At 43.6% G+C, this 13,034-nt stretch overlaps 1 protein-coding gene across 1 annotated transcript in view; it reads left to right on the top strand.

Moving 5' to 3' along the window:
• The first annotated feature begins 2,049 nt into the window (after window positions 1-2,049).
• LOC137045204 (serine/threonine-protein kinase pim-2-like) overlaps window positions 2,050-13,034 on the top strand; it is a 35,686-nt gene continuing 24,701 nt past the window's right edge. Inside the window, exon 1 of the mRNA XM_067421753.1 lies at window positions 2,050-2,904. Coding sequence (XP_067277854.1) covers window positions 2,592-2,904 — 313 coding nt within the window. The 5' untranslated portion in view covers window positions 2,050-2,591. The remainder of the gene's footprint in view (window positions 2,905-13,034) is intronic.

Raw genomic sequence — 13,034 nt, 5'->3', positions numbered from 1 at the left:
AAAATATCTCTACACATCCGTCTCTCTGGCTCGCTCCATGTTTGCTTCGAGCATGCGACACACGTGAAGCTGACGAATGACGTAGTTCTGCTGCGAAAAAACAAAAAAACAAACACCTGGATCGGCCTGTGGATCTGTTCATTTTTCCGATCCCCGATCCAGCTTTGTCGTCAGTATCGCGGCCGATATCCGATCCTAATATCGGATCGGTGCACCCCTACACTAAAGTTTGGGCTGTCATGAAACAGACTCTCACACTGGATAGTGGATGCAGTCCCACTAGCATATAGGTCTATGACCTAACCTGTCCTACAGGCATTAAAGCCCACTCCTCTAGAGGCATGGCTTTGTCTTGGGCTTGGTCATGTGGCACTTCCATGTAATATATTTGTGCGGCGGCAGGCTGGGCCTCTCCGCCCACTTTTATCAGATTCTACAATTTGGAGGTCCCAGCTTTACAAACAGTGCTTTTTTTCCGTCTAGGGCGCTATCTGCAGCCCTGGCAACACGATTGCTTATTCCGCTTATACAGAATCGTTCATAGCACCATTACACTCTACCTTAGATCCGACTATGTCCGGTCAGGTGTTCGAACGAACCGACTCTTCCGGTTCTTTCATTCTCCTTTGAAGCCCGTCTGTGTCGGTCTCTCTAAGGTTTTTTGACTTTCCCTCATTCAGTTGGGGATTTTGGGTCAGTCAGCACACACGGCGTTTTACATTGTGTTCCCATACGCAATACGAGGAACCTCTCTCGAAAGGGAACCTACTCGGTTACTTTCGTAACCTCGGTTCCCTGAGAGAGAGGGAACGAGTATTGCGTTCCGTGCCGTGTTCGTGCTTCTCAGGTGTTGCTTCAGTCGATTTTAAAACCTGACACCTATGGTGAGTCAGGGTCTTATATAGCCTCCTGTATGCTATTTTTAGCCCCCTTTTGCGGAGGTCTCTCATTGGTTCGCTCCTCTCAGCCGCCTCACCATAGGTTCCTGCAGTTGCCACGGCCCGGCCAATCAGAGCGCTCCTCGCGCCGGGCTATGGCCGTGCAGCTCACTGCGCTTTACATAGATACCTTTATTAATAAAGTTTTGCTTCACATTCTCGAGAAAAGGAGTTTTTCCCCATACGCAATACGAGGAACCTCTCTCTCAGGGAACCGAGGTTACGAAAGTAACCGAGTACGTTATCTCCATTTCTTATGATGTTTGGTTGTAAGGCACGAGACCCTTCTGAGGTCCCTGAAAATTAACAAGTGGGTGTTCATTGTCATCTGTGTTTTATTTCATTTTTTTATGTGTGTGTGTGTGTGTGTGTATTGAATTCGATATAAACTTGCCCACATGAATTAAGATAATCTGGTATTTTAAAGTATAGCAAATGCTCCTTTTTTCAGACAGACAGCTCTGTTGAAGCTGAATTGAGCAAATGACTGAGGTTGTCCTGATGAAGTTCTTCAAACCGCCCTTCACTGCTCAGGTCCAATAAAAAAATGAGAAGGAAAGAACAGAGAGCAAAGAAAGTGAAATTCTGTGTGGGCAACACGGAGGTGCAATGTTCGGCAGAGAAAAGGCGGAAAATTGGATCCCAATTTTTTTAGTCCATTCACAATTAAAAACATTGAAGGCAAGAATGCTGATCTGATAGATGAGAGAGGGGTCATTTTTACAAAGATCAACACTGACCACTTGAGATTGTTTACTGAGGAGATGCCACGCATTTCACACAAGATTGTCTCCGGAAAATCAACAGCAGCAACTGCATCCCCAAAAAACTGTCCAGCTGCTGCTGATGTCCTAATTGTCTTATGGCATCAGTTGTTCAAGAGGCATGGGCAGGAAAAAAATTCTATGTGTTGCTCTCCAGAATTGGTCCATACTAAAGATTTTAAAATCTTTTAAAATTATCTGATTTAAACTGTAGATATCAAATTTTTACTTCAACTGCTAATCCCTCACTATTTTGCTTCCTTGTTTAAGGTTATTAATGCATACATGTGTCTTCTTGTGAAGGGTTTCAATGCCCAGTCCAAAGAGCAAGCATTTCAAACTGACTTACGCGAAACGACAAACATTTGGAATGGAAAAAAATCTAAATTAAAGGTGGATTTGAAGAAGTGGAAGAATCGAGGAAAGAATTGACTCTTCTCCAAAACAGCCGTACATGTAGGCAAAATGATCAAAAATACAAACCCGAAGAAAAAAATCGCACACGTACGGGTTAAATAAACTACCAACCATTCATGTTAAACTGTAATATTTAACTCAAACTTCATGTGTTTAAAAGCGAGATGACGATCATCGATTAGGCGCCAAATTATCCAGTTTTGTTTTAAATTTAAATGATGCACTTCGACACTAGCTCGCATTCTGCACTATGATGTCATAATCATCGCGTTCCATACTCGCGCACACTCGCAAAATCTCTCCGATGGTTTATGGCAAACACACACATCGAGTTTCAGAGTATCGAGTTACTGATCGAGTGAGTTTCGTCCACATCCAGCGATTTTACGGTGTCCAAATCTGCAGATTATACAGTGTTGAGAAAGTCTAGACACACAGTCTCCAGATTTTTGAACTCTTCTCCGCGGACATCATGTCTCTCTCTGAGAACAATCTGTGTGAAGAGTTGAGCCTCAGCAGCACAGGCACATACATCGTGGAGTGGAGGTGGAGTGGCCTGAATAAATCTAATAAGGGTAAGCAGGACAGGGACAGGAGATTGTCCAAATCCGACAGCCTCCAAGAGTGGATGTGCCCTCCGCTGCCAGGACAAGTCCCCGTCGAGTCAGCGGAGGCTTCACCTGTCCTTAAGAAGACTTCACCTGTCCTTAAGAGGACTTCACCTGTCCTTAAGAAGACTTCAACTGTCCTCACGGAGGCTTCACCTGTGAACAAGAGCTCCACAGGTGAGACTGATATGATTTTGAACTTGAGACCATAACGTGTTTGTGTTTACATGTCAAAATTTTGACATCGATATGATGAGGGAAAACTGCCATATATTTTCTAAATATCTCATAATTTGGCAGCAGGTCTGCTGTCACTTTAAGAGCTGACACACAGATCCATTACACACATCCGTCCGTTTTCTTTCTCAACAGTCTAAGTTCACTTAAAACAGAACTGACTGTGTTTATGTGAATACTGGCCATGACTGGCGTTTTGACATTGTTTTGTGTGTGTGTTTGACATTTTAGCTCAACAGCAAAAAATAACTCAATTTAGTACAGTGTGACAACAAAATCTGCAGGAATGAGTAAAATGATGTACAATATTCATCCAGAGCAAATGAAATGAGAGAGAAAGAGAGAAAAGAGACGCTGGTATTGTGTGTCTATTCAGCAGAAAATGAGGTTGGAAGTGTTTCAGATATTTCCGCATCGGTACATAACACTACATTGCACTTGTAATTCATTATTTCAGATGCCTTTTTAAAAGACTACAATTGGAAAAAATATCATATTCTTCTCAAACCTAGAGCTCTATTTCACGACTTATTGCGGAAATGCACACAAAAGGATGTCAAAATGGCTGTTGTGTGCCAGTATTCATGTTAACACTGTCCGTTGTTTTTGATAAGACATTGCTATATGTTAATAAGTATAAATGTTTGTTTAAATATATTTAATATGAAATATAATTTAAGATATCGCCCATATGACCTTTGCCATTGCCAGAATTGGCCAAATACGTTCTGGAAATGTTTGCTCTCTTTTCAAGAAAATTGCAAGTAAAATTATAAAAACTGAAATAAAATGACTATTATTACTCAGTTTTTTTGTTTGTTTTGTTTTTTGCTTAAAGTTTTTGAAACTATGGCTCCATTTCTCAAAACTCAAACTATAACTTCCAATTAAAAATTGCTAGTTATTAAGTCTAATTCTGAGGAGAAAAAAGTCAGAATTGTGAGATAAAAAGTCAGAATTATTTTTTTATTCTGTGGCGGAAACGAGCTTCCGTACATTAGCGCAGGTATTAAGAAGAAGCAGGGCTGCCGTCAGGCGGATATCTGAGGGAATATCTGCATTATTTTGGATTTGTAACATTACAGATGTAACAACAACGACTAATGAGTTTAATGTCTCGGGGAATAATTAACTCAAAAGGGATTTAATATTCAATATTCATGAATTTATGAATATAATTTGCCAGTTGTTCATTACGTATTAAAATTTTCCGATAGGGAAAATTGTTTAATTAAATACAAGTAACCCTTTATGGAATTGCTTGAAATTATCCTACTAAGTTTGTCCTGCAAATTAGTTATAGACTTTTCAAATCAATTCTCAAAAAAGGGATTACTGCTTTACGAGCGCATAAGAAACATTAACTTTACTGATCAGGACAAGTTCAATATTTCAAATGGTCATACAGTTTACTTTACTAACATAGTAGCATAAGCAGTTAGGTAACGTTTAGATCGCAAGTTTCATTGACTTTGTGTATGTGGCAGAATAACAGATTCAACTCATTAAATGTCTTTTGAAGGTTTAATAAACACAGACTAAAAATAACACTACAATTCACACAGAAAGTACATACTAAATATGCATCAAGAGAGTAGAAGTATAGATATTAACGAAAGAATACATAAAAGAGAATAATGAATAGACTGAAGTTAGAGAGAGATAAAAGAGAGAGAGAGACAAAGAGAGGGAGAGAGAGAGAGACAAAGAGAGTGGGGGAGGGTAAGAAACAACTTTCCTTCAGTTCGCCACATACGACCTTCACGGAGTTAATTTATCCCAACGGGAGAATAACATACCCTCTTTACAGCAGTAAGAATAAGAATACTTGCATTCTTTTTGGTTTCGTTTTGGCTTCTCGCTTGTGTGCGTATGTGTCTCTGCGTGTTCAAATGTCCTGCATGTCCGGCGGTCCTTTCCGAGGTTGGGAGGGAAGCGGCTGTTTGCTTTAGCGATGCTTCGTGTTCTTGAAGATCGGATTGTAGAAGAGAAGATTTTTGGAAGAGATGAGGCCTGCTTGGAGGGCCTGCATTGGTGGCATGGCTTAAGTGCCAGCCCCGATGACGTGTTGGTTCAGCCAGAGAGAGAAGAGAGAGTGGGGAGTGTAAGAGAGGAGGAGGGCATCCGAGGTCCTCCTTTTATGGTCTGGCCGTAGTCCCACCCTCCAGGGTTAGACTTAACCAATGAGAGTGTTGGGATTTCCCGGCGGGAAATTCCTCAGCAGACTTTATTGCTCTTTGTTTGAAGGTTCGACTCAGTGGGTCTCTGAGTCTTCATACTATAATTAATGCAACAAACACACACTGCATTTTCTGAATAAGTGATATACCTGGAAGTGTAAGTCGTGAAGTGAGCATTAATTTGATAGGAGACATGACATATATGAGGTTATCTGAACTAGTACTTTGTTAAGACACAGACAAAAAGAAATGCAAAATACCATACAGAAGAAACATTTTACAAAACAATTATGTGTTTACATATAATGTCCTGGGGTGCATGTTCATTTATAGATGGTTTGTCTATAATTTGAGGCAAAAGCTCTGTGTCTCTGTGTCAAAAGCTCTGTGGCCACATTCTTTCCGGCCATAAAAAGATCTTATCAGATGGTTTCCAGGGTGACTGAAGAATCTCCCTCTGTTGTGTTGGGGGGGAAGGTATGCTAGTGAGCACAACTTTCAAAACATATTTGTTAAATGTAACTGGCGATTGTGTGTTTGATTCGCCTGAGTCGCTACATAATCCCCCCTTTCGCTAGTTGTTGTCCCTCCTATGGACAACAACGAGCGATATCAAAGATTCAGGAAGATCAGACACACCATAGCCATGTTAGGCTCCAGTTGTTTGTGTCTCCGGAAGTTATGGTCGTTCCACGGCAGATAAGGCAGACAGTAGCCCAGTTCAGGTCTCTGTGCTTGTGCAGCAGGTGTCGAGGCAGCAGGTGCCCTGACGGTGCGTCACCTGTCATCCAGAAGTCTGTTTGTGTGGTGCAGGTGTGCTGTGGGCTTTCTGCAGCCCTGGGTGGAACCATGTTCCTCGCAATGGCCAGTCAGTCCTTTAGGTCTCCTGCCTAGGAAGATGGACTGCATCTTGACACTTTTATGTCCTATGCTGACTAGGAACTTTTCAGAGGGTGCCTCGCATTGTGGCCAGGCTGGGTGCCTTCTGGTGATCCACTTTGGTTTCTCTGTTTCAAAGTTCAAAGTCATTGGGGTTTTGAGAATCCCTTCAGAGGCGGCCTTGTGTTCGTTTAAGGCCTTCTTTCTCAAATCACATGCATGACATAGTGTGGGGCTTGGCAGTATTGCCTACAAGATGACTAACTGGTGTTGGAGGAGAAGGTTCTTGAAGCTGGTGTAAGGTTAGGCAGAGGGCTTGGTCTCCTCCCCCCCTTTGCGTTTGTGTGCAGGGCTGGAGGAGCTTGCGCTGCTGATGTGAAGTTCAGGAGAGTACGTCTTTCTTTTGAGGATTCATTTGCAGTTGGTGATCAGTAGTCCAGGTTGCTCTCTCAGAACGATGCCCGAGGCTGGACTCGGTGTGATGATGTCTGGTGGTGGCTGGCCTCTGATTGTCTGGAGGCACAGGAGCATGATCACGGCCGCGTTTCTTAGGCATTTCCAGATCTGTTGCATGGCCTCAGTAGTGAAGTGGATGCCTCTGTCTGAGTTGATTCTCAGTGGCAATCTTGACAGGAAACAAATGTGATTCATCAGGTGGTATGCCGTGGTCTGGGCGGTGTCGTTGGGTGCTGGTTGACACTCCAACCACTTGGTAAACTGGCACACCACTGTGAGAAAGTACTTTTTGCCTTTTGTGGACCTGGGCAGGGGTTCTATCCGGTCGATTTGTAGGTTTGACCATGGGAAAGTGGTCCCTCTGTGTTGCAGTGGGGCTCTGTGGCTCGGGTTTGCTGGTTGGAACTGGCAGCGAACTAGCCCTTCTCTAACATACTCTGCTGCATCTTGATGCATCCCAGGCCCATATGCCACCTGTTTCAGTGTGTCATACGTGGCTCTGGTGCCGTGGTGTCCAGCACATGGTGTGTTGTGGGCGTACATTAGCATCACCCCCCTTTGCGACCGTGGCACTACAAGCTGTGGCGCTGTGTTGCCATCGGGTGCACACCAGAGAATGTTGTCCATAATACGCATCATGTGTCTGGAGTTATGTAGATGCTTGTGGCTAGAGTCATCAATGAGCTCAGAGTCAGTGATAGGGTGGTTGGAGGGGTCTGAGAGGTGGTCAAGAATTGTCTTTATTGCAGTGTCAGAGGTTTGCATATCCGCAATATCGTTGTTGGAAATTTGCGGAGTTAGCGGTAGCAGCTGCAAGGCCGGCATTGTAGCCGGTGTCGATCGCTTGCTGTTAGTTAGCACTGCAACAATGGGGCTGGATGTGGGGTGCGGGGGTGCCCACATGTCGCCGTGTGGTGTGTTTTTACTGATTGTATTGCACAGTGGTAGACTTTTGGTTGAGTTGTCTGCCCACAGTGCAGGGATACTGTTCGTTGTGATAATGTCATTCAGCTGTAGGTCATTCATGACCTGGGGGCAGACGGCATCAGAGTCTTTGGATAGCTGAAATGTGCAAAGTAGCGAACTTGAACTTGGCTTTGGGGCTGAGGCTGTGTTGTCACAGTGTGCTGCAGGGGGTCCCGTGGCCTTTGTGACCTGACAGTCTTGCTCAGACGGTGTGTGTGTCTGAAGGGGCAGAGGGTCACGCACCTGAGCCCAGACTTTCAGCTGTTTGAAGTCCAGTACGGGTTCGAAGCGGTCCAGCAGGTCTTTTCCGATGAGAAACGGATAAGTGTTCATAGGGGAGATATAGACTGGGTGTATCAGCCTCATAGGTCCAATTGTCAGGTGGATGGAAGCTACGTGTTTGAGCTGGATGTCGTTTTGGCTATACGACTGCACATTTAGCTTACAAGTGTGAAGGTTAAGGGTGCGATTTTTCCTCTGTGCTTCAAATCTGAGTCTTTCAAACAGTTGGGCGGATATAAGCGTGAGGTCGGAGCCAGTGTCCACTAGGGCTTCGAGCTTAAATGCCCTTTCCATAGTGATAGTCAGATAGAGTTTTCGAGCCATCCCCTTCTCGATTAGGTTTCCCAGGAGTCTTGGTGTGGGGACCTGTGTGTTGCTTGATAAGCCGTCTGGATATGTGTCAAGTGTCTCATTATGCGTGCAAACAATCAAAACAGCGCTTTTTGGTACATTGGGCTGCGCCATGATACTGTCTTGATTAGAGGCTGTTGCTGTCAGCTGTCGTGTGGGTGTGCTGCTGACATGTGGGGGTGCAACAGTTAGTACACTAGTCCGTGGTTGGGGAACAGTGTTCAGGATGGATGATTCAGTTGCAGGAAGGGCGGGAAGGTTGATTTCAGGTATCATGTCTAGTCGTGCTGTACCTGGTCCGTCCTTCTTGTCTTCCTTGTGAGGTTTCTGTCGGAGGAGCTCTTTTAGGATCTTTATGAGCTCTGTAACTTCAGAAGCAGCTACACTTTCTTTGCCAGACGTGGGTTCAGGTCTGGGCCTACCATTGTCCCGTCGAGAGTGGCCTCTTCGCTGGCTTTTTGGGCGAGGCGGGTCCCAGGATCCTTCAGAGCGATCGCTCTGGTACCGTGGACGGTCGCCATTATGACCACGCTGCCCTCTGCTGGCTTGGAGTGGTGTGGACTCTCTGTTGACGGGTCGGTAACTGTGGTTCTGTTTGGCGCCCTCTAGGGTTAGCTCTGGGTGGTGCACAGAGACAGGGCAGATGGTGGGCTGTTTTACAGTCTTTTCAGAAATGGTTTTCTGTTTGACGTAAGCTTTGTGAGCCAAGTCTCTTAACTGTTGTGTGCCCATGCTGCGCGGGCACGCCAGCACCCCCAGGTGGTAACTGATGGTAGGGTGCAGGTTTCGGAGGAAAAGAGTTTTGAAGTTGATGTCCTCCTCCATGCCTGGGTCGTTACGTGCCCCGAAGTAGGCACGTCGCAGTCTGTTATAAAAGTTCTGTGAGGTCTCACGTCGAGCTTGCTTGAGGTCCATGGCAGTGATGAACCCCTGGTCTGACTCGGGGTCGGAGTACTCACGAATTAGAGCTTGTCGTAGATGCCAGTAGTCCGCTTTGATGGCCTCTGGTTGTCGATCCAGAAAGCTGCGTACGTCACGATTAGACGTGGCCCTGAGCAGGTACAGTCTGTCCCAGTTGTTCGCGTGAGCGACAGTTTGCAAATAAAAGTCTATGTCTTTTAAGTATGCGTGGACGTCGTGTCCTCCTGCCGGGTCTGGGCTGAAGGTAGGAATATTTCTGGCCAGCTTGTCAAGGTTCTTTGAAGCTTCGTGGCTGTTGACCTTGACTTCCTGGAAGGGCGTCCTTTCCTTTGCTGCTGACGGGGATTCGTGGAGACTGGCGGGTGCTCTTTTAAACAGGGGGCTGTCGTCCCCCCTCGTAGCTCTTGCTTCGTGGCTAAAATGTGCGGAGTAACTGGTCAGGGGAAACTGTGTGTTGTGTGTTTCCCCCTTCCGGTAACGTTGCACTATATATGATTGTCTCAGTTCTCTTTGCACCATGTCAAGTTCATCTTTGAGCTCGTGTCTTTGCTGGATGAGCTCGTCGATCTCGGCTTGTGCCGACTGCAAATGTTTTGCATAGACTTTAGCTTTAATGTCTCTGTCTTTAAGTTCATCATGGGCTCTTTCCAGGAGGGATTCGCCACGCCGAAGCTTTTCGTCGAGGTGTTTCCTGGCGTCTTTCTCTGACTGTATTCGTCGGTCGGTGTCACGACGGAGCTCCTTCAGGGTCTTTTGAAGTCTTTCTATTTCTTTTCTTTGTTCTTTGTCTGTTTCGTCGTCTTTCTCTGTGTCTAGAAGCTGATCTAGACGAAGCTGGGTGAGGGCTTGGTCTCTCCGGGCCTCCTTGGCTTGAAGCTTTAGCGTTGCTGCCTCCTGTTCCAGGTTGTCGTAGCTCCCTTCGCTTAGACGTGCCTGTGCGATGAGGACGTGGGCGAGGCTTCCGAGGATCTTGGCCACTTCCTTGTTGGAGTAGCTGTGCGTGGGGTCGTGTGTCATCAGCTGGTCTAGCTCGGTGTCCAGTTGCTCCTCGCTCGGCTGCCCCAGACTTCCTTGACTGGTGGCCGTTAGCGCTTCCAGCCATGTCGTTAGGCGATCCCACGGGACGGCGGAACTGGGTGCACGGAACATTACTGCGGACGAAAGAAACACAGCACACACACACACACAGAGAGAGAGCCAATGCAAGCTTGTTCTAAGCTAACGAGCTATCGTACGGATAGCTGGGAATTTTGGCTAACTGATCTAGACAGTTAGATAATTAGACAATTCAGACAATTAGGTGGGCGGTAGCCCTGGGGGGTCACTTGGTGAACTGCTGCTCGGTCGTCCCGGGACTATTTAATTCTCCTTGGGGTCTCTTGGTGAACTGAAAGAAACACAATCGTGATAGTCCAACAGTGAGGATAGGAAAGAGCACAGTGGAAACAAACACAAGATGAATTGGTCTGTAATGAAAGGCGTGCGCGCCGGGAGTGTTAGGGAAAATTAATAGGCTTAATGCTCAAGATATACTAAAATTCGGCTTGTACTATGGGTTATCCCATTTAGCTCATCCGGGGTGGATTGAGGTCGCTTAAGTGGAAGATTAAATATCAAGAGCAATTTAGAAAAAGGCAAAAGTTTCTGTCAAGTAATGATAAACAAAAGCACTTTTGATACTGTTTGTAATTACCAGACTGAGCTTTATTCCCACTGGTAGGGGAAAAGAAAAACTTTTGCAGAGAGAAAAAAAAAAAAAATAAATAAAATAAAATAAAAATAAAATAATAATAATAATTTTTAATTAAAAAAAATTAATTAAAATTAAAAATTAAAATTAAAAATTAAAAATTAAAATAAAATTATAAATAAAAAAAAATAAAAAAAAATAAATAAATAATAAAAAAAAATTAGAAGCTCAACTTAATTCAAATTAAATTCAAAGCAAGTTTAAATGAAATTTAAATAAGCCTGTAAGGAAAATCAAATAAAAGAAAGCCAATCAAAAATCTTATCCTATAATGATTAATCTCTAAGTGGGAGTTATCCAAATAACAGAATTAATCAGACAGGGAGTAGGGATTTAGTGTTGTGCTGACTTAACAGGGTATAACCACACGGTGGCGTCCTTCCTTCCAATTGGACTGTGTGACTTAAACCTAATTTCACTTTGAGTTAGAGGAAGTTATGTTTCTTTTTAAACTTCAAATTCGAATAAGGGTGTTTAATCAGCGAGAAAGGAGACTTGGTTGTTGCTAGAAAAATTGTATAAATGAAACTGTGTACAACAGTAAGCAATAAACAATTTATAGGCTCAAACTTATTTTGTTAAGGCAGGATCAAATGACGGAGAGTGAAACTATCCGAATTTATCCACACGATGGCGCTATTGCGCCCGCCCTAGACTAGAGTTAGTTAGGCGGAAATGCTCACCAGATGGCTTTGTCTGGTTCTAGAGTCGCCCTCTGGCGGGTTGCAAGCGGCGTTGCAATTCTTGAGTCGCCCTCTGGCGGTTTGCAAGCGGCGTTGCAATTCTTGAGTCGCCCTCTGGCGGTTTGCAAGCGGCGTTGCAATTCTTGAGTCGCCCTCTGGCGGTTTGCAAGCGGCGTTGCAATTTCTGAGTCGCCCTGGCGTTTTGCACTTTACTGGCTTTTGCACTCATTTAAAAATGACTGCACTTTATGTGCACGAGCAACGAAACGGGTGACAAACAGGAATTTATCTTCTGCCTATTCACGCATTTTACATGGACTCCAATAGACATTTATCAATATGGCTGACGGTTTTCAGCATCTCTGATTCAAATGTTTTAGGTCTCAAGTCTTTGGTTAGCTAAGCCAGACTTAAACCAGGAGTTATCGTTTATCTTAACGATATAATAATTATTCTGAGGCCCCTTATATTGTACAGGAGAGTCTCGTCCTGTCCCAATCTTCCGCACAGATAGAAACTTTTTGTAGTTCAGATCAAGCGGGATAACGCAACGTACGTGTCTACAGACATCATCAAAATCTCATTATTTTGATGGAACACATAATATATTGCTCGAGTCAAATGTATGGGTTTCCTACAATACATTTGTTTGGAAATCACGCGGATAAAACCTATTGCGCCTACGGCTGCAGGGGGTTTCGGAGATCACGCGGATTTTCGTACCGTTCATATTTTTATTAATATAATCCGGCTACTTCAACATTTCTCAGCATCTGTTTATGCTTGGGTTCGCCTTGCGCGTACCGTTCAATTCACAAAACAACACCAAAACAAAACGAAACAAAAACGCGCGTGCAGGTTATTAATACCTCAAAAATACACAATGAATAGAATATGAATATCATTCACACATACACAAACGTTTGAAACTTGCTCGCATTATTCTCCACCAAATACATGTAACAACAACGACTAATGAGTTTAATGTCTCGGGGAATAATTAACTCAAAAGGGATTTAATATTCAATATTCATGAATTTATGAATATAATTTGCCAGTTGTTCATTACGTATTAAAATTTTCCGATAGGGAAAATTGTTTAATTAAATACAAGTAACCCTTTATGGAATTGCTTGAAATTATCCTACTAAGTTTGTCCTGCAAATTAGTTATAGACTTTTCAAATCAATTCTCAAAAAAGGGATTACTGCTTTACGAGCGCATAAGAAACATTAACTTTACTGATCAGGACAAGTTCAATATTTCAAATGGTCATACAGTTTACTTTACTAACATAGTAGCATAAGCAGTTAGGTAACGTTTAGATCGCAAGTTTCATTGACTTTGTGTATGTGGCAGAATAACAGATTCAACTCATTAAATGTCTTTTGAAGGTTTAATAAACACAGACTAAAAATAACACTACAATTCACACAGAAAGTACATACTAAATATGCATCAAGAGAGTAGAAGTATAGATATTAACGAAAGAATACATAAAAGAGAATAATGAATAGACTGAAGTTAGAGAGAGATAAAAGAGAGAGAGAGACAAAGAGAGGGAGAGAGAGAGAGACAAAGAGAGTGGGGGAGGGTAAGAAA

This window comes from Pseudorasbora parva, chromosome 17 (genome assembly GCF_024679245.1).
Source record: "Pseudorasbora parva isolate DD20220531a chromosome 17, ASM2467924v1, whole genome shotgun sequence".
In the NCBI taxonomy this organism is placed as follows: Eukaryota; Metazoa; Chordata; class Actinopteri; order Cypriniformes; family Gobionidae; genus Pseudorasbora; species Pseudorasbora parva.
The sequence above is the reverse complement of the archived record's forward strand: the minus strand, read 5'-3'. Positions and strand labels throughout refer to the sequence as shown.